Genomic DNA, 24,471 nt, shown 5'->3' on the forward strand with positions numbered 1-24,471 from the left:
TATATATATATATATATATATATATGTTTTCATCCACAGTTCCTGGCTCTTAACTCTCAGCCCTTTTGTTACAGTGTTCTGTGATAACGTTGGGTGTGTTAGGCCTCAGAAAATAGAATCTTTCTCCCGTCCTCCTGTCCTGCCCTTTCACCTGCCCCAAAGCAGGACTCTAATCTCCCCGCTGGGGGAAGAGATGCTGAAGTCCGGAATCTTCCATAAAAACCCAAGAGGACAGGGTTTGGAGAGCTTCTGATAGCTGAACACATGGAGGTTCCTGGAGGGCTGTGGCCTTGGGAGGGGAGCTTCTTCCCCATTCCCCACCCTGCTCATCTCCTTATCTGTATCCTCGGTCATAGCCTTTATATTAAGCCAGTAAATGTGTTTCCCTGAGCTCTGTGAGAGGCTCAGGTAAATTCATATAACCCAAAGAGGAGGTTCAGATTTAGATTAAGAACCAAGAATCCCACCTTCTCAGGATACACAGGACATATAAGCTACCAAGAAGGTATGGCTTACTAACTCATGGTAAGACTACTTTCGAAATACTCCTGAGTCACAGGATACCTTTATAAGAAAAGAAAATATTTTCTAAACAGTTTTCTATGAATAATGGAAAAGAGATCCAAGAAACAAGCCACACACATCATGTACAAGATTAGTTTTTAATGGATTTGATCGTCGGGTGCAAACTTGAGCATTATGTACAAGAGCTTTCCGTAGTTATTTCTACACAAACAAAAGCCTGAACCTACTTGATTTCCCCCCACCCTCCCTCTAGTTACCAAGGAATGCTATTTTAGATGCATGGCCTATTATCACACTGGTCTTTAAAAAAAAAAAAAAAAAAAATGCATGGCCACAGTTCCAGGCAGTTCCTGGTAGCTGGATTTAGTATTTATATATCACAGTACAGTACATAATCAGTTTTGCCCACAGAGCAAAACTTGCTTCCATTCAGGCATCTCTTTGCAACTGGCAGCAATGCAGCATTAAGGGTTTTTATCCAGGACCTGGTGTTTGCAGTCCTGCCCCTTGTAGTGAAATATGTGTTACTCTGGGTGTTGTATACTCCATGATTACTAGAAGGCAAACACCTAAGGCATGCAATCTGGGTGGAGTGCACCTATTTACAAGAAGCTGCTGGGAGCTGGTGATTCTTCCAGATATGGGTTTCATAGGTTGGCAAAGAGGTATCACATCATCAGAGATTTTACCAATGGAAAAAGAGTAGAAGATTATATTGCAGTGTTATTGTGAAACATTTAACTTTCCTAAGTTTAAAGTGTACTATCCCTTGCAGCTCAATATAAACAATGATTTATTTCTTTGTAGGAATATATGGAGTCAGAATGGGTTTTCCAATCTGATTTAATCCCTGAGCAGCTATGTTAAAAGTTAACTTTTTTAAAAAGCCCAATAAAAAACTAAATACTATATTAAAACTCTACCACAATATTATAGTGATAAACATATTTCTGTACAGAAACATTAAAGCTACTTAGAAGCTGTTTACATCCTTTACCTCTCAGGAAAAAAAAAATATACATTTCTGGAAGCTGTTCAGGTACTTAAACTGGACATAAATTATCCCAAGTTTTGTTTTGTTTTGTTTTGTTTTGTTTTTGAGACACAGTATTGCACTGTGCGTCAAGCTGGAGTGCAGTGGAGCGATCGATCTTGGTTCACTGAAAACTCTGCCTCCCAAGTTCAAGCAATTCTTGTGCCTCAGCCTCCCTGGTAGCTGGGATTACAGGCGTTTACCCCAATGCCCAGCTAAATTTTGTATTTTTAGCAGAGACAGTGTTTTGCCATGTTGGCCAGGCTGGTCTCAAACTTCTCAAGCAATCCATCCACCTCAGCCTCCCATCCCAGTGCTGGGATTACAGGCATGAGGTTATCCACCAACCTTGGCCTCCCAAAGTGCTGGGATTACAGGTGTGAGCCACTGTGCCTAACCACTCCCCAGTTATTTTTACCAGCACTATGAATGATTTATTAAAAATATAATACTTTTTCTTACCAAGTCAGACTAAAGATTCTAGACCCCTACTGAAAAGAATAAAAAAAACAAAACAAAACAAAAAAAACACCTTTGTGGAAAACTTTTCAGAAAGTTAGCAATGATAACAAGTCAATAAGTGGAAGAACTGGTTCGAAGTTTAAGAATTCAGTAAGATAAGGTATATAGGAGCTGTCAGATCTTATTTCACCCACGTATAAGCGTTTCTGACAGACAGTCCTAAACAAGTCAAGCTGAGAGCTTGACTGCACAGGACCATGGCTAGCGCTGGAAATAAAGACTGAGCCAGACTGGACACACACAACCCTGGACAGATGAGACCCTGGAATGGGGGTGCTCCGCCAGGCCGCAGCTTCCAAAAAGAGGCTGTCCATGAGCTCTGAAGAGCCTCATGGGCAGTTTGGCCCATTTATAAACTATGATTCATTCAGGAAGAAACGACAAAACACTGTACAGATGTATCTGGACCAAGTAAGCACAATAAAAGAGCTAAATCTGTTTCTTCTAGGGCAAAACATTATCTGGGGAAAGATGACTTGCTTTTGAATATTAAATAGCTAAGGGGAACCGTCAGTGCCTTTTCTCTGCTCAGAATATCATAACAGGAAGAGACTGTGGAAATCCTCTAATTCCCTCTGACAATGAGGGTTAGAAAGAGGTGCCTAGCAGTTAGAAAGCAGCAAAGCCGGACTGTCCCCAAGACCCTATGAAGAAGGAAAAAATATCACAGAAAATTAGTAAGATGCAAGAATAAGTGTTCCAGCTCTAGCTCTTTTGAAATTTGTCCGGCAGGTCTTCAAGTTTTCACTGAACCGCCCCACTACCCCTCAAAAAAGATACAAGAATGTAAGACCAGATGTGGTGTGGTGTCTGGCATAAGTCAATGCTCTCTGGGTTCTCATTATGTACCTTTCACCCCTGACCCACCCCCACCACCTCTGACCAGGGGCTCTGACCAAAAAGAAACAGCTGAAATGGTCCACAGAATCACTCATGCTCACATGTTCACTGGTGCCTAGAGAAAAAAATGGCAACTCTGTATGTGGGAGTCACCTACACACACCAAACACCAAAAGGTCAGTGTCCCATGTCTACACATAACATGATTCAGAAGGTACGAATCAACCTTCATCCAGGAAGCTTATACATCTCCTGAAAGCAGTGACAGGGACATGCACCGAGGACCAGGAGGATCTTTTACTGGCCTCTGCTTGGAGACAGACACAGAGCGGTCCACCCCCTGAGACATAACCGTTCATTAGAGATTGCCATCCCAGGAGGTAAGAGATAATAGCACCTCCCTCTGGAAACTTCTACAGAAGTCAGTTGTTTTTTTTTCTTTCTATTTTAAAACTGCATACAGATAGACATTAAACAAAAACCAAGGACAACATCTAAGCTCTGCAACCTCCTGTGGCCCTTCCAGAAAATCCTCCTCAGTCACGAGAACTTGGGATGTTGCTGTAGTTAATTCATATCACGTGGAAAGCAGGAACATTAAGCATACTGGCTACCAACTGATTGCATGTGTGTTGTGCTCCAGGCATAGTTCTGGGTACTTTCCATTCATTTTCTCTGAACTTTATGAACCCAATTTTGTAAGTATTATTAATATGATTACTTCCATTTGGCAGATGAGAAAACTGAGGCTCAGTAAGTCAAAGTCACCCAGTAAGAACCAAAAGCATAATTTTGACGTTTCCAGGTACAAATGGTATGTTCATGTCTATGTGGTTCAGTCCTAGTCACTGAAGCAAAGATGCTTTCAAGCTCCTGGAAGTTAGGCACGGTCAGCTGATTCCAAAGCTTCTCTAAGTGCCAACCTGGAAGCCTGCTGTGAGGACAACTGTAGTCCAGACTCCCAGAGACCAGCAATTCTGGCGGCATCCTGGGGCGGCTCAGTTTCTGGCAGTTCTCAGCTTCCTCCTAAAGTACTCAGGGGCAGCCTCGTATAGCCACTCTGCATCCACGACGCAGAGGTCCCGCATGTAGCACTTGTTGGTATAGAGCAGCTCAGTGTACACGACACAGGCCGGCTTGCAGTGGAAGAGGACAGATGAGGGGTGGATGGCCACCGGCTGGTGGGTGTCCGTGGTGGCATAGGTACCATCTGGCTGAAGCTCGGCAGTGCTCATGAAGAGGCTGTGAGCCAGGCAGCGGCGGACACTCTCCATGTCTCCTCGGGATGACACAATTGGCATTGACATCTGTTTCGGGAGAAAGCGAGGAATGGAGCAGACCCCAAATGTAAACCCTGTTCAGCATTACGCAGTGTGTTGGGGCAACTAGACCCACTAGGGCAAACGCAGTCCACATTGCGAGTCTAACAAAGTGGATTCTGACATTCAGGGTGGTTACCAAGGATCAGCAAGGTCAGGGGAAGAAGGCTCAGCTGGAGGAGGCTGGACCAGAAAACACTGGGAGGTAGGGCTGGGAGGGAAATGCTCACATCAGCCAACAGACCACAGGCAAGGTGAGTGACCCACCCCTCACCTACATTCCATCAGGACAGCCCAGAAAGGAAAAGCTCTTCCTTCTCTCTCGCTTTGACCATCTCACCATCTCCTTCCTCATTCCAATTCACCTTACAGGCTGCTGCCAAGCTCATCTTCCTAAAGTGCAACTTGAGTCACTCTACTTCCACTCAAAAACCTTCACTAATGTCTCTACTGCTCCTTGCAAAACAATGCAAACTTGCCATGGTGAAGCCGTGAAGGAGCCACCCTAAGCCAGCTCACCTGTCTTTCCTCTCACTGCTCTTCTTTTTCTTTTTTCTGTCTTACTCTGTCACCCAGGCTGGAGTGCAGTGGTGAGATGTCAGCTCACTGCAAACTCCACCTCCCAGGTTCAAGCTTTTCTCTGCCTTAGTCTCCGGAGTAAGCTAACAGGCATCTACCACCACGCCCAGCTAATTTTTGTATTTTTAGTAGAAACAGGGTTTTACCATTTTGGCCCGGCTGGTCTTGAACTCCTGACCTTTACTAATCTTCCCACCTTGGCCTCCCAAAGTGCTGGGACTACAGGCATGAGCCTCTGTGCCTGGCCTCACTGCTCTTCTTTAGACACTCCATGGTCCCCCATAGTTGGCGCCTTCTCCTTCCTAACCCCGTTTTGTGATTCCTATCTCTGTGCCTTCACATTTGCTGCTCTTAATAGAAACGCTGCCTTTGACTCATCAGGGGAAATGTCAGTCACTAGTCAATGTCCTTGCTCTACCACTCTTGATGAGTGAGTCATGTAATCTTATGCCCCTGGGCACAGATAAGCAGACCAGTTGTGCACACCCGCTGGACCTAAGCCGGCCAGCTTCTCTCTTCCAGGCATTTTTTAGATCCGAAACTGGAAAAACCTGTCAATCAACTAGGCTCTTAAGTAGAGAGGCCATGCACAGCAATCACTTGCATGCAGAGTTAAAGGTAAGAAGAGGGAGGAGACACACCAAGGGTACTCAAAGCAAGAGAACCAGCAGGTCCAGAGAAAGCAGCTGCACTGGCTCCTGCAGGCTTTTTCTAGTTCTTGTGACTATTTGCTGCCTACAGGTTCTCAGAGATACCTTTCCATCCTTGGAAAAGTCTTTCTTTTGTCCTTTATGATGGCTGAAGGGTTTCTGTTGCTGACAATCAGGTGATCTATGTCTGAAGAAGATACTATTTTTTTTCTTTTAAGAGACAGGGTCTCGCACTGTTGCCCAGACTGGAGTGCAATGGCAAAATGTTGGCTCACTGCAACCTCTGCCTCCCGTGTTCAGGAGATTCTTGTGCCTCAGCCTCCTGAGTAGCTGGGATTACAGGCATGTACCACCATGCCCAGCTTATTTTTTTATTTTTAGCAGAGATGAGGTTTCACCCTGTTGGCCAGGCTGGTCTGGAATTCCTGACCTCATGATCCACCCACCCTCCAAAGTGCTAGGATTACAGGCCTGAGCCACCATGCCCAGTTGGAAGATACTCTTATCTCTTATCTGTCAAGATTCAGCTCAGTTGTCACCACCTCCAGGAAGCCCCAAAGGCTAACTGGTGGTCTCTCCTTTCAGACTATCAGCTTTACCACTTGCTGGCTGAGTGATTTGGGGCAAATTATTTAACCTGATTAGGCGCAGTTTCATCATTTGTAAAATGGAAATAACAAAAGAATTAATCATAATGAGGATTTTATCCTTTGGGTCAAGGTCAGAGTTAAAAAAGAAAAAAAAAAAAAAGAGGATTTTAAATAAGGGAATCACATAGAAAGTATTCAGAACAGTGCCTGAACAAACACCTCACAAATGACAGTGATTAATTATGACTGCCTCCTGGCAGGGGTATATGTACGTCATGTCTAGATTATGACTTAGTTACTGAGGAGGCAGGTCTGTAAAGTCTCAGGACCTTGACCGGTGCCTGGCATCTAATGAGAGGTATCCCTAGCCACTACAGAGTCCTAAATTCAGAAACAGAGAAGTACCATTTCTTCTGCCAATAAAAAATTGAGAACTTACGAAGCCAAGAGACAGACTGGCAGGAAACTCTTTAAATACAAAAGCAGTTTAAACAAATGTGTAAAAGACAGAATACAACAGGCTGCTAAGAGAAGAAACAGCTCTAGTGCTAACTATAGGCCGCTGGCATCAGACACAGGCCTGGGTTCAGGCTGTGACTGTCTCCCAGGGGCGTCTGCACTGAGGGGCACAAGACAGAGTTGCTTATGACAGCAAAAACATGGGCACTGTCGCCATGATCAACAGCAAAAGAACACTTGAACTACCCTCTGCCTCTGACATAAAATGTATTATACAAACATTAATTATACCATGACGGGTCTTTAAAGCATCATGTACTCTAAGGGGGAATAAAAAGCTAATAGAAAACTTTGTGGTGGACATTTTGGCAACATCTAACAAAATCTAAATTCCCCCATGGAGAAATTCATTCTGTGTGCACCACAGCACATAGGGAGGAGGATGGTCATTATAATAGAACCGAAATGACATTAGAGGCTTAAATAAATTGCAGTGAATACAATGAAATGCTATGAAGTCACCAAAACGAATGAAACAGACACATCCAGCACTGGAAGCCCAGCCACAGGAAGTGTTCAAGAAATATGTCACGTGAGGCTGGGTGCAGTGGCTCATGCCTGGAATCCCAGCACTTTGGGAGGCCAAGGCAGGAGGATCACCTGAGGTCAGGAGTTTGAGACCAGCCTGGCCAACATGGTGAAACTCGGTCTCTATTAAAGATACAAAAATTAGCCAGGCATGGTGACACGTGCCTGCAATCCCAGCTACTTGGGAGGCTGAGGCAGGAGAATCGCTTGAAACTGGGAGGCAGAGGTTGTAGTGAGCCAAGATCGCACCTCCGCACTCCAGCCTGGGTGACAGAGCAAGACTCCATCTCAAATAATAAAAAAGAAAAGAAAAGAAAAAAAGAAATGTGCCATGTGGAAGAAAGCAAGTTGTGGAACATGTACTTCATATACACATATCCATGTGTGTGTAGTCACACACAGGCACACACATGCATGCACAAAAACAAACAAACACAGAAACAAATTCTAGAAGGATCTGCCTCAAACTGTTAACAGCAGTTATCTCTGGAGGAGCAGGATTATGGGAGACTTTTAAACTTTCTATATTATAAATTACCATTTTCTGCATTGTGTCAGTATTTAACAACTATGTACTGCTTTTGTAATCTACAAGAAAATAATGGCGATATTCCCACTAAAAAAAATTCTTCTGAAGAATTCTAACTCTGGAAAATGCTTATAAATATTATAAAACCAAATATAAATTATACATATAAGGTAATTTACTATGTAAAAACATGCAATAAAAAACAGGCTGTCTTTGGGAGGCCGAGGCGGGTGGATCATGAGGTCGAGAGATCGAGACCATCCTGGTCAACATAGTGAAACCCCGTCTCTACTAAAAAAAACAAAAAAACCAAACCAAACCAAAACAAAACAAAAAAACAGGCTGTCAGGAAACAGACTAAACTACTGAGATGTGGAATTGTGGGTAACTTACTTTTTTCCTTCTTTGTCAAATTTTCTACAATGAGAATTCCTTTTATAATCACTAGCAATAAGCAATTTAAAAATTTCTACCTTGAACAGAGTGACAACTTTGTCACTCAAAGAACTCTAGGAACAGACAATACCTTTAAGCAGATGTCCCTCAGCTGTGCTCGGACTTCAGCTACCAGCATCATATTCTTGCTGTTGACAAAATTTTCTTTGCACCAATCCTGAATAGGAGAAAGGGTGATAGCGCAACCCATTCATTCACTATTTATTTGTTTATAGAGATCTTGCTCTGTTGCCTAGGCTGGAGTGCAGTGATACAATCATAGCTCACTGCAAACCAATCTTCCCACCTCAGCCTCCCAAACCACTTGAACTATCTGCACGCACAACCATCCCCAGCTAACAATCCTCTCATTTCTATAGAGAAAACAATGACATTTTTAGAACACAGTTGAATTCAGAGGAAAAACTTCAGGTGCCAAAAAGGAATGTAGGAAAATATCTTTGTATCAAAAAACATGAATCATAAGGAAAAGTATTAATTTAAACTAAAGAAAAACTTAAAGTTTCCCAGACTGGGTTATTTGTATCATCATATTCAATGAAAGATTAGAATCTTCAGAACAGATCTTTTTTTTTTAAGAGATAGGGTTTCACCATGTTGGCCAGACTGGTCTTGAACTCCTGACCTCAGGTGATCCACCGGCCTTGGCCTTCCAAAGTGCTAGGATTACAGGTGTGAGCCACCACACCCGGTGAGAATAGATCTTTTTTTTTTTTTTTTTTTTTTGAGACGGAGTTTCGCTCTTGTTACCCAGGCTGGAGCGCAATGGCGCGATCTCGGCTCACCGCAACCTCTGCCTCCTGGGTTCAGGCAATTCTCCTGCCTCAGCCTCCTGAGTAGCTGGGATTACAGGCACGCGCCACCATGCCCAGCTAATTTTTTTGTGTTTTTAGTAGAGAAGGGGTTTCACCATGTTGACCAGGATGGTCTCGATCTCTTGAACTCGTGATCCACCCGCCTCGGCCTCCCAAAGTGCTGGATTACAGGCTTGAGCCACTGCGCCTGGCCCGAGAATAGATCTTAAAAGTTCTACAAGTCATTAAGAAAAACATCAACAACCCAGTAGAAAAATAGACAAAGGATATGAACAGACACAGAAAAGGAAATATAAATGCCCAATCGATTTACGTTAAGGCTTCTTTTCCCCTCCCCTACTCTCCTTCCTTCCTTTTTTTTTGAGATGGAGATTCACTCTTGTTGCCCAGGCTGGAATGCAATGGCAAGATCTCAGCTCACCTCTGCCTCCCGGGTTCAAGTGATTCTCCTACCTCAGCCTTGAAAGTAGCTGGGATTACAGGCATGCGACACCATGCCTGGCTAATTTTTGTATTTTTAGTAGAGATGGTGTTTCTCCATGTTGGTCAAGCTGGTCTTGAACTTCTGACCTCAGGTGATCCACCTGCCTTGGCCTCCCATAGTGTTGGGATTACAGGCCTGAGCCATCATGCCCATAAGCATCTTTTTTCTTTTTTTTGGAGACAGAGTCTCACTCTGTCACCTAGGCTGGAGTGCTGCAGTGGCAAGGTCTCAGCTCACTGCAACCTCTGCCTCCCAGGTTCACATGATTCTTGTGCCTCAGCCTCCTGAGTAGCTAGAATTACAGGTGTGTACAACCATGCTTGGCTAATTTTTGTATTTTTTAGTAGACATGGAGTTTTGACATGTTGGCCACGCTGGTCTGGAACTCCTGGGCTCAGGTCATCCACCTGCCTTGCCCTCCCAAAGTGCTGGGATTACAAGCTTGAGAAACTGCCTAGCCCTGGGCAAGTTTTTCAACTACACAAAGCTTCATTTCCATGACTATGTTTCATGAATATAAAAACTAGTAACAGTGCTCATTTCTTAGGACTACTATACTGAATGAGATCATACATTAAAAAGTGTTTTGCATGGGGCTTGGCACAGAATAAGCACTCATTTATTGGTATGCACTCTCATTATTAGACATATTTACTTTATTAAGTTCCAATTAAGTTTTGATATAGGTTGGGAGTCACTTAAGTCTTGTTGAATTAAACACATTCAAGTTGGGCGCGGTGGCTCACGCCTGTAATCCCAGCACTTTGGGAGGCCGAGGTGCGTGGATCACAAGGTCAAGAGATCGAGACCATCCTGGTCAACATGGTGAAACCCCGTCTCTACTAAAAATACAAAAAATTAGCTGGGCATGGTGGCGTGTGCCTGTAATCCCAGCTACTCAGAAGGCTGAGGCAGGAGAATTGCCTGAACCCAGGAGGCGGAGGTTGCGGTGAGCCGAGATTGCGCCATTGCACTCCAGCCTGGGTAACAAGAGCGGAACTCCGTCTCAAAAAAAAAAAAAAAAAAAAAAAAAATACAAAAAATTAGCTGGGCATGGTGGCGCGTGCCTGTAATCCCAGCTACTCAGGAGGCTGAGGCAGGAGAATTGCCTGAACCCAGGAGGCGGAGGTTGCGGTGAGCCGAGATCGCGCCATTGCACTCCAGCCTGGGTAACAAGAGCGAAACTCCGTCTCAAAAAAAAAAAACACATTCAAAACAAAGACCGGAATGACACATCTTCCTGGGTAATTGCCCAATATTCAGACATTTCTAAAATGATGTCTGGTTTTCGTTTTGTGACTCTTTAGATAATTCAGCCAAAAAGGGAAAATGTAGTATGTGTACGCCTTCAGTACAAAAAGGGAATCACATACCAGAGAAGGGAAAGCAGCTGTCACTGGAGAAAAGGAACAGGACAAGGCTCACCTTATTTCCACCTATGCTTTTGAAGGTCCGATAGATATTGAGCAGGGTAATGTGATCCCCTTCACTGGATGTGAACTTCTTCCGGACCCCTTGTACTTCATCCCGCCGGGAAGGAGGGTTGTGGAGGATGCTGTCCACAGACAGCAGGGAGACAATGGTCAGGATCTCCTCTGTGCACCGGAATTTGGGGGACATGAGGATGGTCTGCAAACCAAAATTTAAAATTGTGTAAACTTTCTCCCAGCTTCAGAATGCACTATTTCTGCATATTGCTTTTGCAGGTTCCTTTCTAAGGAGTCAAAGGGCAGGTATTTCTGAAACCATGGTTATGTACATTAGTGTTATTTTACTTTAATATTGTATTTAATATTATATTTAATATATATTTAAACAGATGACTGCCTTCCCTACGGAGTTCCAAATATTTTTCTTTCTTTCTTTTTTTTTTTTTTTTTTTTGAGACAGTCTTGCTCTGTCACCCAACCTGGAGTGCAGTGGCATGATCTCGGCTCACTGCAACCACCACCTCCCGGGTTCAAGTGCTTCTCCTGCCTTAGCCTCCTGAGTAGCTGGGATTACAGGTGCGTGCTACTGCACCCGGCTAATTTTTTTGTTATTTTGAGTAGAGATGGGGTTTCACCATCTTGGCCAGGCTGGTCTTGAACTCCTGACCTCGTGATCCACCCACCTCAGCCACCCAAAGAGCTGGGGTTACAGGTGTGAGCCACTGTGCCTGGCCCAGAGTTCCAAATTTCTTATGGGTAGGACACTTGATGACTTGTATCTTTGAATCCCACACTGAACATAAACCAGGGGTTGGTAATTATTTAAGAGAAAAAGTGAGATTCATGTAGAAGCACTAGGTTAATGGTTCTACTTTGGGATAGCTAACCTGTAATGTACAGAAAGGGGACTGAGGAGAGGGTATCATTTACTTTGGCAAATTTGGGTTCTAAAGGAAATGCTGCCATCTTTCTTCCAATTGGAGTCAGGGTAAGCTGGTCATCCTTATGTTCAAGAGCACCTAACAGGTCCAGTTGGGCAATGGCCGCCTGAATGTGATCTAAAGAAACGGAGACATAAAAAGGAGCCGAAAATCCAGAAAGGATAAAGTTGCAGCTAGTTCAGTATTTCTGGGAGTTTTTGATAACTCTATATCAAACAATAGCAAAACTCACAACCACCACTACCCCCCTGACACATGTGTTAAAGAATGACATCGCTGTCTTCAGTTCAATTCCCTTTTCGTTTTTGAGACAGAGTCTTGCTCTGTGGCCCAGGCTGAAGTACAATAGGGTGATCTTGGCTCATTGCAGCCTCCACCTCCCAGGTTCCAGAGATTCTCTTGCCTCAGTCTCCTATGTAGCTGGGACCACTAGCGCACACTACCATGCCCAGGTAATTTTCGTATTTTTAGTAGAAACTGGGTTTCACCATGTTGGCCAGGCTGGTCTCAAACTCCGGACCTCAGGTTATTGGCCCGCCTCAGCTTCCAGAGTGTTAGGATTACAGGCGTAAACCATCATGCCTTTTTAAAATGACCTGTAATTTTGCAATATGTATGTAGAGTTTGAATATACACATCCATTGACCCATCAATGTTACACTTATGAATTTTACCTGCAGATTTACTCATACATTGCACAGAGACCATATTGCCAGAACCAAACACAAAACAATGGAAATACTAGTTGTGTCAGAGGCCAGCTGGGAGGCTGGGAGACAAGGGTGTCAGAAGGACATTATTACTATTTACTATTTTATATTTTTTAACTTTGAACCTTATAAATATATCTATTAGAGAATAAATAAGCATTTTTAAAGATGTAGTAAATATATATATCACAATAAGGAATGATCTGTCAAATGTATTAAGTGAAAAAAAGCAATGTGTTTTTCACTGTTTTTTTTTTTTAAAGCAATTTTATCAATAGGAGGATGGATAAATGCATTTTTGTTTATTCACAGAATGGAATAGCGCTTAGTGTGAAAAAGCATCAACACAAACAAACTGTACAGAACATACTGAGTGAAAACAGCTTACTAAGGAATAAATAACATGAACTTACAAACAACGGGTGGTTTAGGGATACATATGCATATAGTAAAACAATAAAGAAAAGCAAGTAATTACAAACAAGATGTGGGGGAACAGTTAGCCCAAGGGAGTGAAAGGAGGTGAGGGCAGCCAGGGAGGGGTGCTAGGGGCTTCAACTGGGTACACAGGTGTTGGATTTTAATCATTCCTTACACCTATGCATCTTATTACTTTGTTTGTCAGGATTTAGCAATGAAAAAAAAATTAAGCATGGAACAATGCTCAATGTGTGTTGCTATTTGTGTTTTAAAACATACTACATGCTGAACATGGTGGCTCACGACTGTAATCCCAGCACTTGGGAGGCCGAGGCGGGAGGACCACCTGAAGTCAGGAGTTCAAGACCAGCCTGGCCAATGTGGTAAAACCCTGTCTCTATTAAAAAATACAAAAATTAGCCAGGCTTGGTGGTGCACACCTGTAGTCCCAGCTACTTGGGAGGCTGAGGCAAGAAAATCACTTGAATCCAGTAGGTGGAGACTGCAGTGAGCTGGGATGGCACCACTGCACTCCAGCCTGGGTCTAAAAAAAAAAAAACCAGAAAACCAACCAAAACATACTACAGGGGTGGCTTGGTGGCTCACACCTGTAGTCTCAGCTACTCGGGAAGCTGATGTGGGAGAATCATCTGAGTTCGGGAGGTTGAGGCTGCAGTGAGCCGAGAATGCGCCACTGCACTCCAGCCTGGAAGACCAGAGTGAAACCTTGTCTCAAAAATAAATAAATTAAACCACTACATATACTCACATATGCATACATTCGCTCTAGAAGTCTACTAGAAAATGGTTCCAGTGGTTGTTCTAGGGGAAAAAAACTGTGAACTTGAGGATCAGGGCAGGACCCTTGTATACCCATCAATGGGTTACTTTGTGTTTTTCCTTTCTCCCGGCCTCCCCTCCCCTGCTCCCCTCCTCTCCCCCTCCCCTTTCCCTTCCTTCCGTCCCTTTCCCTTCCCTTCCTTCTTCCCTCCCTCCCCTCCCCCCTCCCCCCCCACTTCCCCCTTCCCCTTTCTCTTCCCTTCCTTCCTGTTTTTATTTTTGTCACCCAGGCTGAAGTGCAGTGGTGCAATCTTGGCTCACTGCAACCTCTGCCTCCCAGGTTCAAGCAATTCTCCTGTTTCAGCCTCCTGAGTAGCTGGGACTACAGGTCCCCACCACCATGCCTGGCTAATTTTTGTATTTTTGTAGAGATGAGGTTTCATCTTGGGGTTCAAACATGGGGTTTCATGTTGGCCAGGCTGGTCTTGAACTCCTGACCTCAGGAGTTCCTCTTTTGGGAGGCTGAAGTGGGTGGATCACCTCAGCCTTCCAAAGTGCTGGGATTATAGATAGGTGTAAGCCGCTGTGCCTGGCCTCTTTTTTCTTTTTAAACCAATTGCATTTCTTAAGAAAAGGGTGGGGGTGGGAGGAAAAGGAAAACGGTGCATTGATGAGAGGCCAGGTGCCAAAGCTACTCTCAAAAAGAATTCCAATTATTTTCTTCCTCTGTAGAGAAATTACTAATGAACAGAAGAGACTAATCAAGTTCAGGGAAAAGCAAAGAAATGTGATCTTTGCAGTCCCTGTGCTGATAAAAGTACAATTTCATTAAATTTCTGCAGTACCCCAAAGACTCCCATGATGACCTTCACTTGTTCCAGAGGTCAAGGAGCCTTATGGATGGTGCCGATAGTACAGAATCTATCATTTCACAGCTAGGAGCACTGACACGTGCCTGTGGCCCCAGCTACTTGGGAGGCTGAGGTGGGAGGATCGCTGGAGCCCAGGAGTTGGAGGCTGTAGTGCACTATGATGGAACCTGTGAATAGACACTGTACTCCCACCTGGGCCACACAGTGAGACCCTGTCTCTTTAAAGTCAATCAACTTATCGATCTATGATTTCATGATTTTAAGATGCTTCTCTAATAGTTAATGTTGTTATTCACAAAATTAAATAAACATAAGGGGATGACCAAAATATTTTAATTTTTTGGATGTGTCCATTTGTTGTTTTTCTCCTTACCTACCTTCTGCAAAACTGTGGATTTCACTCACCTGGAGATGGCTTGGACATGAAGTCAAAGGTGAGCACATTTGGGACTTTCATTGCTAGAAGCTGAAGCATGACACTGGCCAGGTTACACCTATAAAGAGCGTGAAACCAGGGTCATTACCTGATCCCTCTACCAGTGAGTCAGAACCACTCAGCAGGGAGTGTGAGTAAAAGCTGCAGCTCTGGGCAAGCAGGAGAGACATGGGGACCAACAGCAGCAGTGCAGGAGCAACCGGTGCCTACCTCTGGATCTCTGGCACAGTCATCTTATCAAACTTCTCAAACTCCTCTTCCGTGTACAGCCGGTAACAGATGCCACTGTCCTCTCGGCCAGCCCTCCCTGTGCGCTGCCAGGCCTGAGTCTTCGATACCCGCTGCACTGCTAACACCTCAAGACCACTGTCTGGATGGAGAGTGAGCCCCATTAGTGCTTTATCACATGAACAAACTCTTTCTACAGTGTCGAAAAAAAGAAGCACACCCGTGTTTCTTTCAGCAACACAGGGGTCCAGAAGATCTCAACACTAGCACATTGGATAGCGCAAAACCAGGTTGCTCCGCAGTGGTTTGACTCTAATGAAATAAGGCTTTGCAAAAAGCCCAGTGTGAAATCTGTTCCAAACACATCAGAAAAACCTCATGCATGCAGCAAGGGGCCAGAAGCGTAGTTTCCGAGGTCCTGGCTTAGATGGCAGGGTGGCCAACCCCTCCAATTTGCTTGGGACAGAGGGTTTCCTGGGATGTGGGATTTTGGGTGCTAAAACTGGGACAGCTGCAACAAACTAGGATGGTAGTCATAGGTCATACTATCACTCAGTGACTCAAAAATTAAATCTCTCAAATCACTTGTGTGCTTTATCCTCCCTCCCAGTTCTGTTTTAAGACAGAAATACTGTGATGTCTGTTTTCCAGCAGTAAATGAGATTCATTTCCTTGATAAAGGTGTATTCTGTACCAGGCAACGGAGACTCAAGCTCTTTCACCTGTGTCATTCCAAAAAGACACACGAGTCGAAGTCAGGACCCTCAAATGTTTACTAGAGCATTTCAGTTCAATAACTGGGAACAACAAATGCACTGGCCTCAAATCCTCTGTGGAATTAAGCAAAGTATAAAACAGACACAAGTAAAGATGACCTTAAGTTAGCTTCCCACTGTACCTTCTCAGAAGAAGCCAGTGCTTTACCTTCCATGCCTCATCCCAGCTGGGGGGTCTGATTCCTTCCTGGGAAACCTGGGAGCTCAAACCAGCCATATATATACTTTCTGATGAGAGCGTGTGATTGACACCCAGCTGTCCCTGGCCTTGGAGCAACTCCTGATGGGGTACCAGATCCTCTGCCCAGGTCCCTGACCCTGTCTTCCCATATTAGCTAAACCTGGGCTCTTTTCTGCCTCTACTTCCTGTCTCACATATCCGCCTCAGGACTGCTTTGTGGACTCAAAGACTGCAGATTACCTCACCCGTGGTGCCCTGCCACCCGAATCTGTTCATTACAAACATGAAACACTCACTCAGGGGAACACTGTGGGACTACAGTTTCAGTGGTTGCTTACTAGACACAGGAGAGACATTCATGAACTACAAATTCTCACCAGGGTTATACTTCTTTGCTTTAACCATGCCCGTGTCAACTACATATTTTATTCCTGTAATGGTTATGGAGGTTTCAGCGATGTTGGTTGAAATGATCACTTTGCGATAGCCCTAAAAGGAGGAAGAAAACCAAAAAGCCGTATGACACACAGATGATTCAGAAGCGTTCAAACATATTCTCACCATTAATTTCCACAATTCACTCACGACCAAGAAAAGATGACTTCATTATTAATGGCAGTCATTAATATCAATGGTTGGTCATTAAACTGGGCGGGGGAAGGGGACGTTGCAGTCTTAAAGGTAAATATGAGGCAATGAGATGTAGTGGAACAAGCATGGGAATCAGAAGCAAGTAGATGTGGGTTGGAATCGTGGCCCTGTCAGTGACTATGTGGCCCCTTGAGCAACTGTTATTTCCCCTCTTGGGGCCTTGGGATCCCCATGGGATCATAACCTGCCTTGCCGGTTCCCACAAGGATGAAATACAGTGGATATAAATGCTAGCACAGTGCCTGGCATGGCAAAGGCACACAAATAAATGGCACTATGGACAAATGCAATTTATGCTGGTCCTCAGAAGTCACTCATTTACCTTCCAGCTTTTGTTATACTCTCCCTCATCCCAACTACGGTCTCCCTGCTCCTGTCACAGGAGCGCTGTATCTGTCTCTGTGCATTGTATCCTTGCGCCTTCTCAATGAGCTGATCTGGTACCTGGGCATCCCATCCCATACACCTCATCTGGAGTCTGGTAATAGGTACACAAACCTCACTGGTGGATCCGTCTGGGTGCCCGAAATGGGGCTGGACGGAAGAGGTGGTACACTCACCTTTGGGGCCCCTTGGAAGACTCGGAGCTGCTGTGCATAGGGCAGGGAGGCGTACAGAGGAAGGACCAGCATCGCAGGGCAGCCGTCTGGGAGGTGCTTTGCAATGTCGCGGCAGGTTTTGCTCATGGCTTCGATCTCCTCCTGACCAGTGAGGAACACCAGGATGTCCTGTGAAAAAGGGGCTTCCTATAAAAAGGGTGGAGTGGGATTACTAGGCATTGATAAAATTGCAGCTTGCACAGAAAAAGACAATGGTGATTGATGATGTTTCCCAGAGTTCTTTTTCTTAACTATGAAAATGTAAATGAGCCTAAAAGTTGATGTTTCCCTTGGAGAAAACCCTTACCAGCAATGCATAAAACGATTAACGGGCTGGGTGTGATGGCTCATGCCTGTAAACCTAGCACTTTGGGAGGCCAAGGCAGGAGGATCGTTTGTGGCCAGGAATTTGTGACCAGCCTGGGAAACACAGCAAGATCCCATCTCTACAAGACATTTTTTTTTTTGATTGGCCAGGGGTGGTGGCACATGCCTGCAAGTTCCAGCTGCTTGCCACTGCACTCCAGCCAGGATGACAGATTGAGACCTTGTCTCAAAAACACAAAAACCAAAACTATAAAATACAAGAGTTAGCCAGCTATGTTTAAAAGCCAAGTGATGAAATTATGAAGGAAAATCATCAGATTGCTTTTTCTAACAAGAACAATACCATGAAAAGCAAATAAAAGCTGCATGAAGCTTCCTTACTTTTATAAGCATCTTGAAGATGAAGTTGACAAAACAGAAGGCAACTTGGAGAAATCCTAATCCATGGAAATGAACAGAAGCAGTCGTGCTAGAAAAGGGGCCTTTAATGAATGATGCCATCAAAAGCACTTTCACACGTCCAAAAAATACACTATATTGGGACAACTGCTTGAGATACTGAGGTTAATGGGGTTCCTCACTTTCTTTATTTCTGAGACAGTCTCACACTGTTGTGCAGGCTGGAGGGCAGTGGCATGATCCCAGCTCACCGCAACCTCCGCGTCTATGTTCAAGCAGTTCTCCTGCCTCAGTCTTCCAAGTAGCTGGGATTACAGGCGCCCACCACCACGCCCAGCTTATTTTTTTGTATTTTTTTAGTAGAGATGGGGTTTCACTATGTTGACCAGGATGGTCTCAAACTCCTGACTTCCTGATCTGCCTGCCTCAGCCTTCCAAAGTGCTGGGATAACAGGCGTCAGCCACAGCGACCAACCAGGGTTCCTCACTTTCAAAGGTAAAAACACCCAGGTGTGAATGACATACCTAATACCCTGATTTTTCTTTGACATGGTGAAACCCTGTCTCTATTAAAAATACAAAAATTAGCCCGGTGTGGTGGTGGGCGCCTATAATCCCAGCTACTCAGGAGTCCAAGACAGAAGAATCGCTCGAACCTAGGAGATGGAGGATGCAGTGAGCCCAGATGGTGTCACTCCACTCCAGCCTGGGCAACAGAGCAAGACTTTGTCACAAAATAAAAAATAAATGAAATGAAATAAAATAAAATAGGGCCAGGCGCAGTGGCTCATGCTTGTAATCTCAGCACTTTGGGAGGCCGAGGCGGGTGATCATGATGAGGTCAGGAGATTGATACCATCCTGGCTAACACAGTGAAAACCCGTCTCTACTACAAATGCAAAAAATTAGCTGGGCATAGCGGTGCTTGCCTGTAGTCTCAGCAACTCAGGAGGCTGAGGCAGGAGAACTGCTTGAACCCAGGAGGCGGAGTTTGCAGTGAGCCGAGACTGCGCCATTGCACTCCAGCCTGGGCGACAGAGCAAGACTCTGTTTCAAAAAAAAAAAAATAAACTGGGAAGCCATGGAGTGCAGTAATGGGCTTCACCACAGGAAAATGGTGACAAAGGGAAGAGTCAAGATGACAGCTGCACAAAGGCCTAGGAGAGCCACATGTCCCAAATAGAAAAGTAGCATAAAATAGAATTATTCATGATTGGCATATGAGACATGTTGGAACATTTGGGAAAAAGTTAGCCAGAGCTACCTAGAAACAACTACGTTGTTCAAGAAACAAGGTTTAGGGATGGTGTGCTGCTAGCAATGTGTGGTCATAATATTGTTAATATTGATACTAGACTTAGAAAACATCGTAACAGGCCAGACACAGGAATGCATGCATGTAGTCCTAGCTATTCTCAAAGCTGAGACGGGAGGACTGACTGAGCCCAGGAGTTCACGACCAGCCTGGGCAACACAGCAGGATCCTGTCTTAAAAAGAAAAACCTAAACAACATCATGATAGAACTGTCAAGAGGTTGGAGATAAAGGGGGTAGGGGAGGGGCATTTGAAACTCTTATCGCCATGCTAAGAAATTAGCATATGATGCCTGACACCCATAATTCAAGAAACAGCGGTGAAAGCAAGGTAGCTTAGAAATATGAAAGCGATATCTAGAGATTGAAAGTAGGTCCCCTAAACAGCAGAAACCTGGGATGTTGAAGTAAAAACAACTGCTATTCTTTTATTATGAGCCTTTTACTATAAACTACTTGACTTTTTAAAACTTTAAGCCCCATATGCATCACTTATTTAATTTTTTGGGGATGGAGTTTTGCTCTTGTCACCCAGGCTGGAGTGCAGTGGCCCAATCTTGGCTCATTGCAACATCCACCTCCCAGGTTCAAGCAATTCTCCTGTCTCAGCCTCCTGAATAGCTGGGATTACAGGCACCCACTATCATGTCCAGCTAATTTTTGTATTTCTTTTTTTTTTTGAGACAGAGTTTCGCTCTTGTTACCCAGGCTAGAGTGCAATGGCGCGATCTTGGCTCACCGCAACCTCTGCCTCCTGGGTTCAGGCAATTCTGCCTCAGCCTCCTGAGTAGCTGGGATTACAGGCACGCGCCACCACGCCCAGCTAATTTTTTTGTATTTTTAGTAGAGACGGGGTTTCACCATGTTGACCAGGATGGTCTCGATCTCTTGACCTTGTGATCCACCCGCCTCTGCCTCCCAAAGTGCTGGGATTACAGGCTTGAGCCACCGCGCCTGGCCAATTTTTGTATTTTTTAGTAGAGATGGGGTTTCACCTGGTCCTGAACTCCTGACCTCAAGCAATTCACCTAGCTTGACCTCCCAAAGTGCTGAGATTACAGGCATAAACCACTGCGCCCGATCTGCATCACTTATTTTAAAATAAAAAATGACTGGGCATGGTTTTTCACATCTGTAATCCCAGGGCTTCGGAAGGCTGAGTCGGGAAATTCAGCTGAGACCAGGAGTTTGAGACCAGCTTGGAAAACATAGCAAGGCCCTGTCTCTACAGAACATAAAAAAAAATTAGCATGGTGTAGTGGTGTGTGCCTATAGTTCCAACTACTCAGGAGGCAAAGGCAGGAGGACTGCTTGAGTCCCAGGGGATCACGGCTGTAGTGAGCTATGATTATGCCACTGTTCTCCAGCCTGGGTGACAGAATGAGACCCTGCCTCTAAATAAGTAAAATAATTAATTAAATAAAAATTAATTTTAAAAGTTTGCTTCTGGATTTTCTCAGAAAGTTAATAGGAAGGTAACAACATAAAATTTTATACAAATTAAACAAAAGTGAATTAATAATTCAAATTTTTTTTTTTTTGAGATGGAGTTTCACTCTTGTTACCCAGGCTGGAGTGCAATGGCGCGATCTTGGCTCACCGCAACCTCCGCCTCCTGGGTTCAGGCAATTCTCCTGCCTCAGCCTCCTGAGTAGCTGGGATTACAGGCAATGATTCAAATTTTTGAAGTAAATGTTTAATAAAATGCGAAAATAGTTATAAATATTTTCCTGATATAGTTTAAAAAAACCCCCAAAACTCTAAGTTACAACCTATTATTGGGCTAATGTCAACTTTTTCTTGTTTTCTTTTATTGAGATGGGATCTTGCTCTGTCTCCCAGGCTGGAGTGGAGTGATCACAGTTCACTGCAGCCTTAATCTTCCAGGCTGAAGTGATCCTCCTACGTCAGCCTCCCAACTAGGTGGGACTACAGGTGTGTGTCACCACACCTGGCTGATTTTTTTTATTTTCAGTAGAGACAAGGTCTTGCTACGTTGCCCACGGTGGTCTCGGACTCCTAAACTAAGCAACTCTACCCATCCTTGCTTCCCAAAGTGCTAGGATTACAAGTATGAGCCACTGTGCCCAGACAGCTTTTTCTTTAAGTGAGGCACAAAATATCAGAGTACCCCACATGTAGTAAAAGAGGCAGTGTTTCTTCTTTAAAAACATTTTTAATTTTTTTATAGAGACAGGGTTTCGCTACGTTGTCATACTGGTCTTGAACTCCTGGGGTCAAGTGATCTTCCTGCCTTGGCCTCCTAAAGCATTGGGATTACAGGTGTGAGCCACCATGCCTGGCTAGAAGCAGTGTTTCATAGACTTATTTCAGTTATAGGTATAGCATACTGGGTTGTAAAATAAAAAGTACTTCTTAATGGGGGTTATAACGAAGAAAAGTTGGTAAGCTACTGCTCTAACATATGGAAATTTTCTGGCTCAGTGTAAGAAATTTGCTGTTGAAAGCCGAATTATTTTTCTTTTCAGAGAAAATTAGAGATATCATAAATAAAGGATAAAAATTCAGACATGGCAAATGATCTCCTTATCCATCTTTTTCTTTTTTTTTTTTGAGACAGAGTCTTCCTCTGTCACCCAGACTGGAGTGTAATGGCACGATCTCCGCTCACTGCAACTTCCGCCTCCCAGGTTCAAGCAATTCTCCCATGTCAGCATCCCGAGTAGCTGGGATTACAGGCACCTGCCATCACGCCCGGCTAATTTCTGTATTTTTGTAGAGATGGGATTTCATCATGTTGGCCAGGTTGGTCTTGAACTCCTAACCTCAGGTGATCTGCCCGCCTTGGCCTCTCAAAAGTGTTGGGATTACAGGCGGGAGCCAACGCGCCCGGCCTCCTTATTCATCTTAATGACACAACTCACAAAGTTGTTTTATTCAGTAGCTTTTCTTTTCAAGGCTCATTGTTCTCACTACCAACCGCAAGATGAAAGAGAGCTTTTCGGGAATTTGCACCCCGTACCGTACCTGGTGGATCTGGAAGACTGAGACAAGAGCGGCATGCAGGTAGTCATTCTGAGGCTGTTTGGTGTAAAACACCTGGATTGGATGCTGCCGACCCTCTAGGTAGAGGACGGGGGCGCCATTGAAATACTGAGAGAACAGGTCCACATCCATCGTAGCTGACATCACAATCACCTGCATTAGAGAATGAAGAGGAGGACCAGAAACAAACATTGGGACAGCCTTTCCGTGTCCCTCTCCAGCCCCAAAAGCAGATGATTGAGGCCTGCGCCACCCCATCATAGTTAACTTTCTTCCAAGGCTCTGAGCAGAACAGAGGAAAACACCCCCCGCCAAAGCACATAGGTCTGTCTTTTGAGATGAAGTTTCACTCTTGTCACCCAGGCTGGAGTGCTGTGGCACAATCTTGGCTCACTGCAACCTCCGCCTCCTGGGTTTAAGCAATTTTCCTGCCTCAGCCTCCCAAGTAGCTAGAACTACAGGCATGTACCACCATGCCTGGCTAATTTTTTGTGTTTTTAGTAGAGAGAGGGTTTCACCATGTTGGCCAGGCTGGTCTAGAACTCCTGACCTCAGGTGATCCACCTGCCTCGGCCTCCCAAAATGCTGAGACTACGGGCGCGACCCACTGCACCCGGCCAGGCCTATGTCCTGTGTGTGATGCATACTTTCAGAGGCAGTTTCCCCAGTTCCTTCCTCCTCTTCTGTGCAGCTTTCACCACGCCAAAGAGCACATCTGTGTGGATAGTCCGTTCGTGAGCTTCATCCAGAATGACACAGCTGTACTTCCGAAGCAAGGAGTCTGAAATTGCTTCCCGCAGAAGCATGCCATCTGTTAGAAACTTGATTCTGGTGTCTTCTGAGGTGACATCATCAAAGCGCACTGTATAGCCAACCTGTGGGAAGAAACAACTTATTCAGTCATCAAACATTTCTTGAGCGCCCACTGCATCCAGAGTAAGTTGGGTACTTGCACTACCACAGTGAACAAGACCAGCACCAACCCCTTCCTACTCCCTAGGGAGGCATGCAATCTAGCTGGGGAGAGAGACGATGGTCAAGTTTCCTTTAACTGCAATTATGATAAGTATTACAAAGGATACTTAAAATCAACCTTCAAATTCAAGCTATTTAATAGTTTCGTGTGAAGTTATGTACAGATATGAAAAGATTTCTGAGCTATTTTTAAGTGAAATGAGTACAAGCACGCGCGCGCGCGCGCACACACACACACAAATCTGTCTTAGAAAAAAAAGAAAAAGAAAAACGAAATCAAAAAAGAAACACACAAAAAAAATCTGTCTTATATACAGTTCTGAGACTCATTCTCAATACTCACATATACACTAGCATAATGCTTACAATTTTTCTAGAAAGACAGATAAGAGATTTAACAGAGGTTACCGAAGGCTTAAAGATGTTCAAGGAAAACAACTAATTTGTCCAACTTGACAACAGATTTTGAAAGCAAAGCACATGGAACATAAAGAACTCTGAAATAGGCCTAGACGATTGGAAGAATAGGTAAGAAAGCAGCTCACTATGTAAAGGAAGTCTTGTTTGGAAAAGTAAGAGGCAGCGGGTGTGGTGGGACAGCTGTTTAGTTAAGAAGTACTAATAGTAAAGAAGGAAACCAGGTACCAGCTTCCCGAGTTCAGTTCTCTTCTCATCTGAGACTCTAGTAGCAAGAGAGATGGCAGCCACTCGCCGAGGCTGGGTCACAGCAATGATGCCCTGGCGGCTGATCCCGCCTTCATAGAGGTACTGAGGGATCTGAGTTGTCTTCCCAGAGCCAGTTTCTCCTAGGAGAGAGGGAAAAGAAGTCTCATTGAAATGTAAATTGCGGCTGGGCACCAGGGCTGGCACCTACAATCTCAGCACTTTGGGAGGCTGAGGCAGGAGGATGTCTTGAGCCCAGGAGTTCAAGACCAGTCTAGGCAACATAGCAAGACCCTGTCTCAACAACAAGAGCAACAATTAGCCAGGTGTGGTTGCATGTACCTGTAGTCCCAGCTACTAGGGAGGCTGAGGCT

At 44.5% G+C, this 24,471-nt stretch overlaps 1 protein-coding gene across 3 annotated transcripts in view; it reads right to left on the minus strand.

The window, feature by feature from the left end:
• Positions 1-643: 643 nt before the first annotated feature.
• The window catches only part of DHX33 (DEAH-box helicase 33), a 32,402-nt gene continuing 8,574 nt past the window's right edge, over positions 644-24,471 (minus strand). Inside the window, exons 2-12 of one of the 3 annotated variants that reach the window (XM_039476339.2) lie at positions 24,080-24,240; positions 23,107-23,334; positions 22,442-22,612; positions 17,375-17,542; positions 16,541-16,652; positions 15,189-15,348; positions 14,948-15,036; positions 11,750-11,877; positions 10,815-11,018; positions 8,161-8,247; positions 644-4,227 (exon numbers count right to left, since the gene is read on the minus strand). In XM_039476339.2, coding sequence (XP_039332273.1) covers positions 3,919-4,227; positions 8,161-8,247; positions 10,815-11,018; positions 11,750-11,877; positions 14,948-15,036; positions 15,189-15,348; positions 16,541-16,652; positions 17,375-17,542; positions 22,442-22,612; positions 23,107-23,334; positions 24,080-24,240 — 1,817 coding nt within the window. In that variant the 3' untranslated portion in view covers positions 644-3,918. Of the gene's footprint in view, positions 4,228-8,160; positions 8,248-10,814; positions 11,019-11,749; positions 11,878-14,947; positions 15,037-15,188; positions 15,349-16,540; positions 16,653-17,374; positions 17,561-22,441; positions 22,613-23,106; positions 23,335-24,079; positions 24,241-24,471 lie in introns of all 3 variants that reach the window. The other 2 variants (XM_003931355.4, XM_074388511.1) reach the window with 2 other exon arrangements.

This window comes from Saimiri boliviensis, chromosome 17 (genome assembly GCF_048565385.1).
Source record: "Saimiri boliviensis isolate mSaiBol1 chromosome 17, mSaiBol1.pri, whole genome shotgun sequence".
NCBI classification, from domain to species: Eukaryota; Metazoa; Chordata; class Mammalia; order Primates; family Cebidae; genus Saimiri; species Saimiri boliviensis.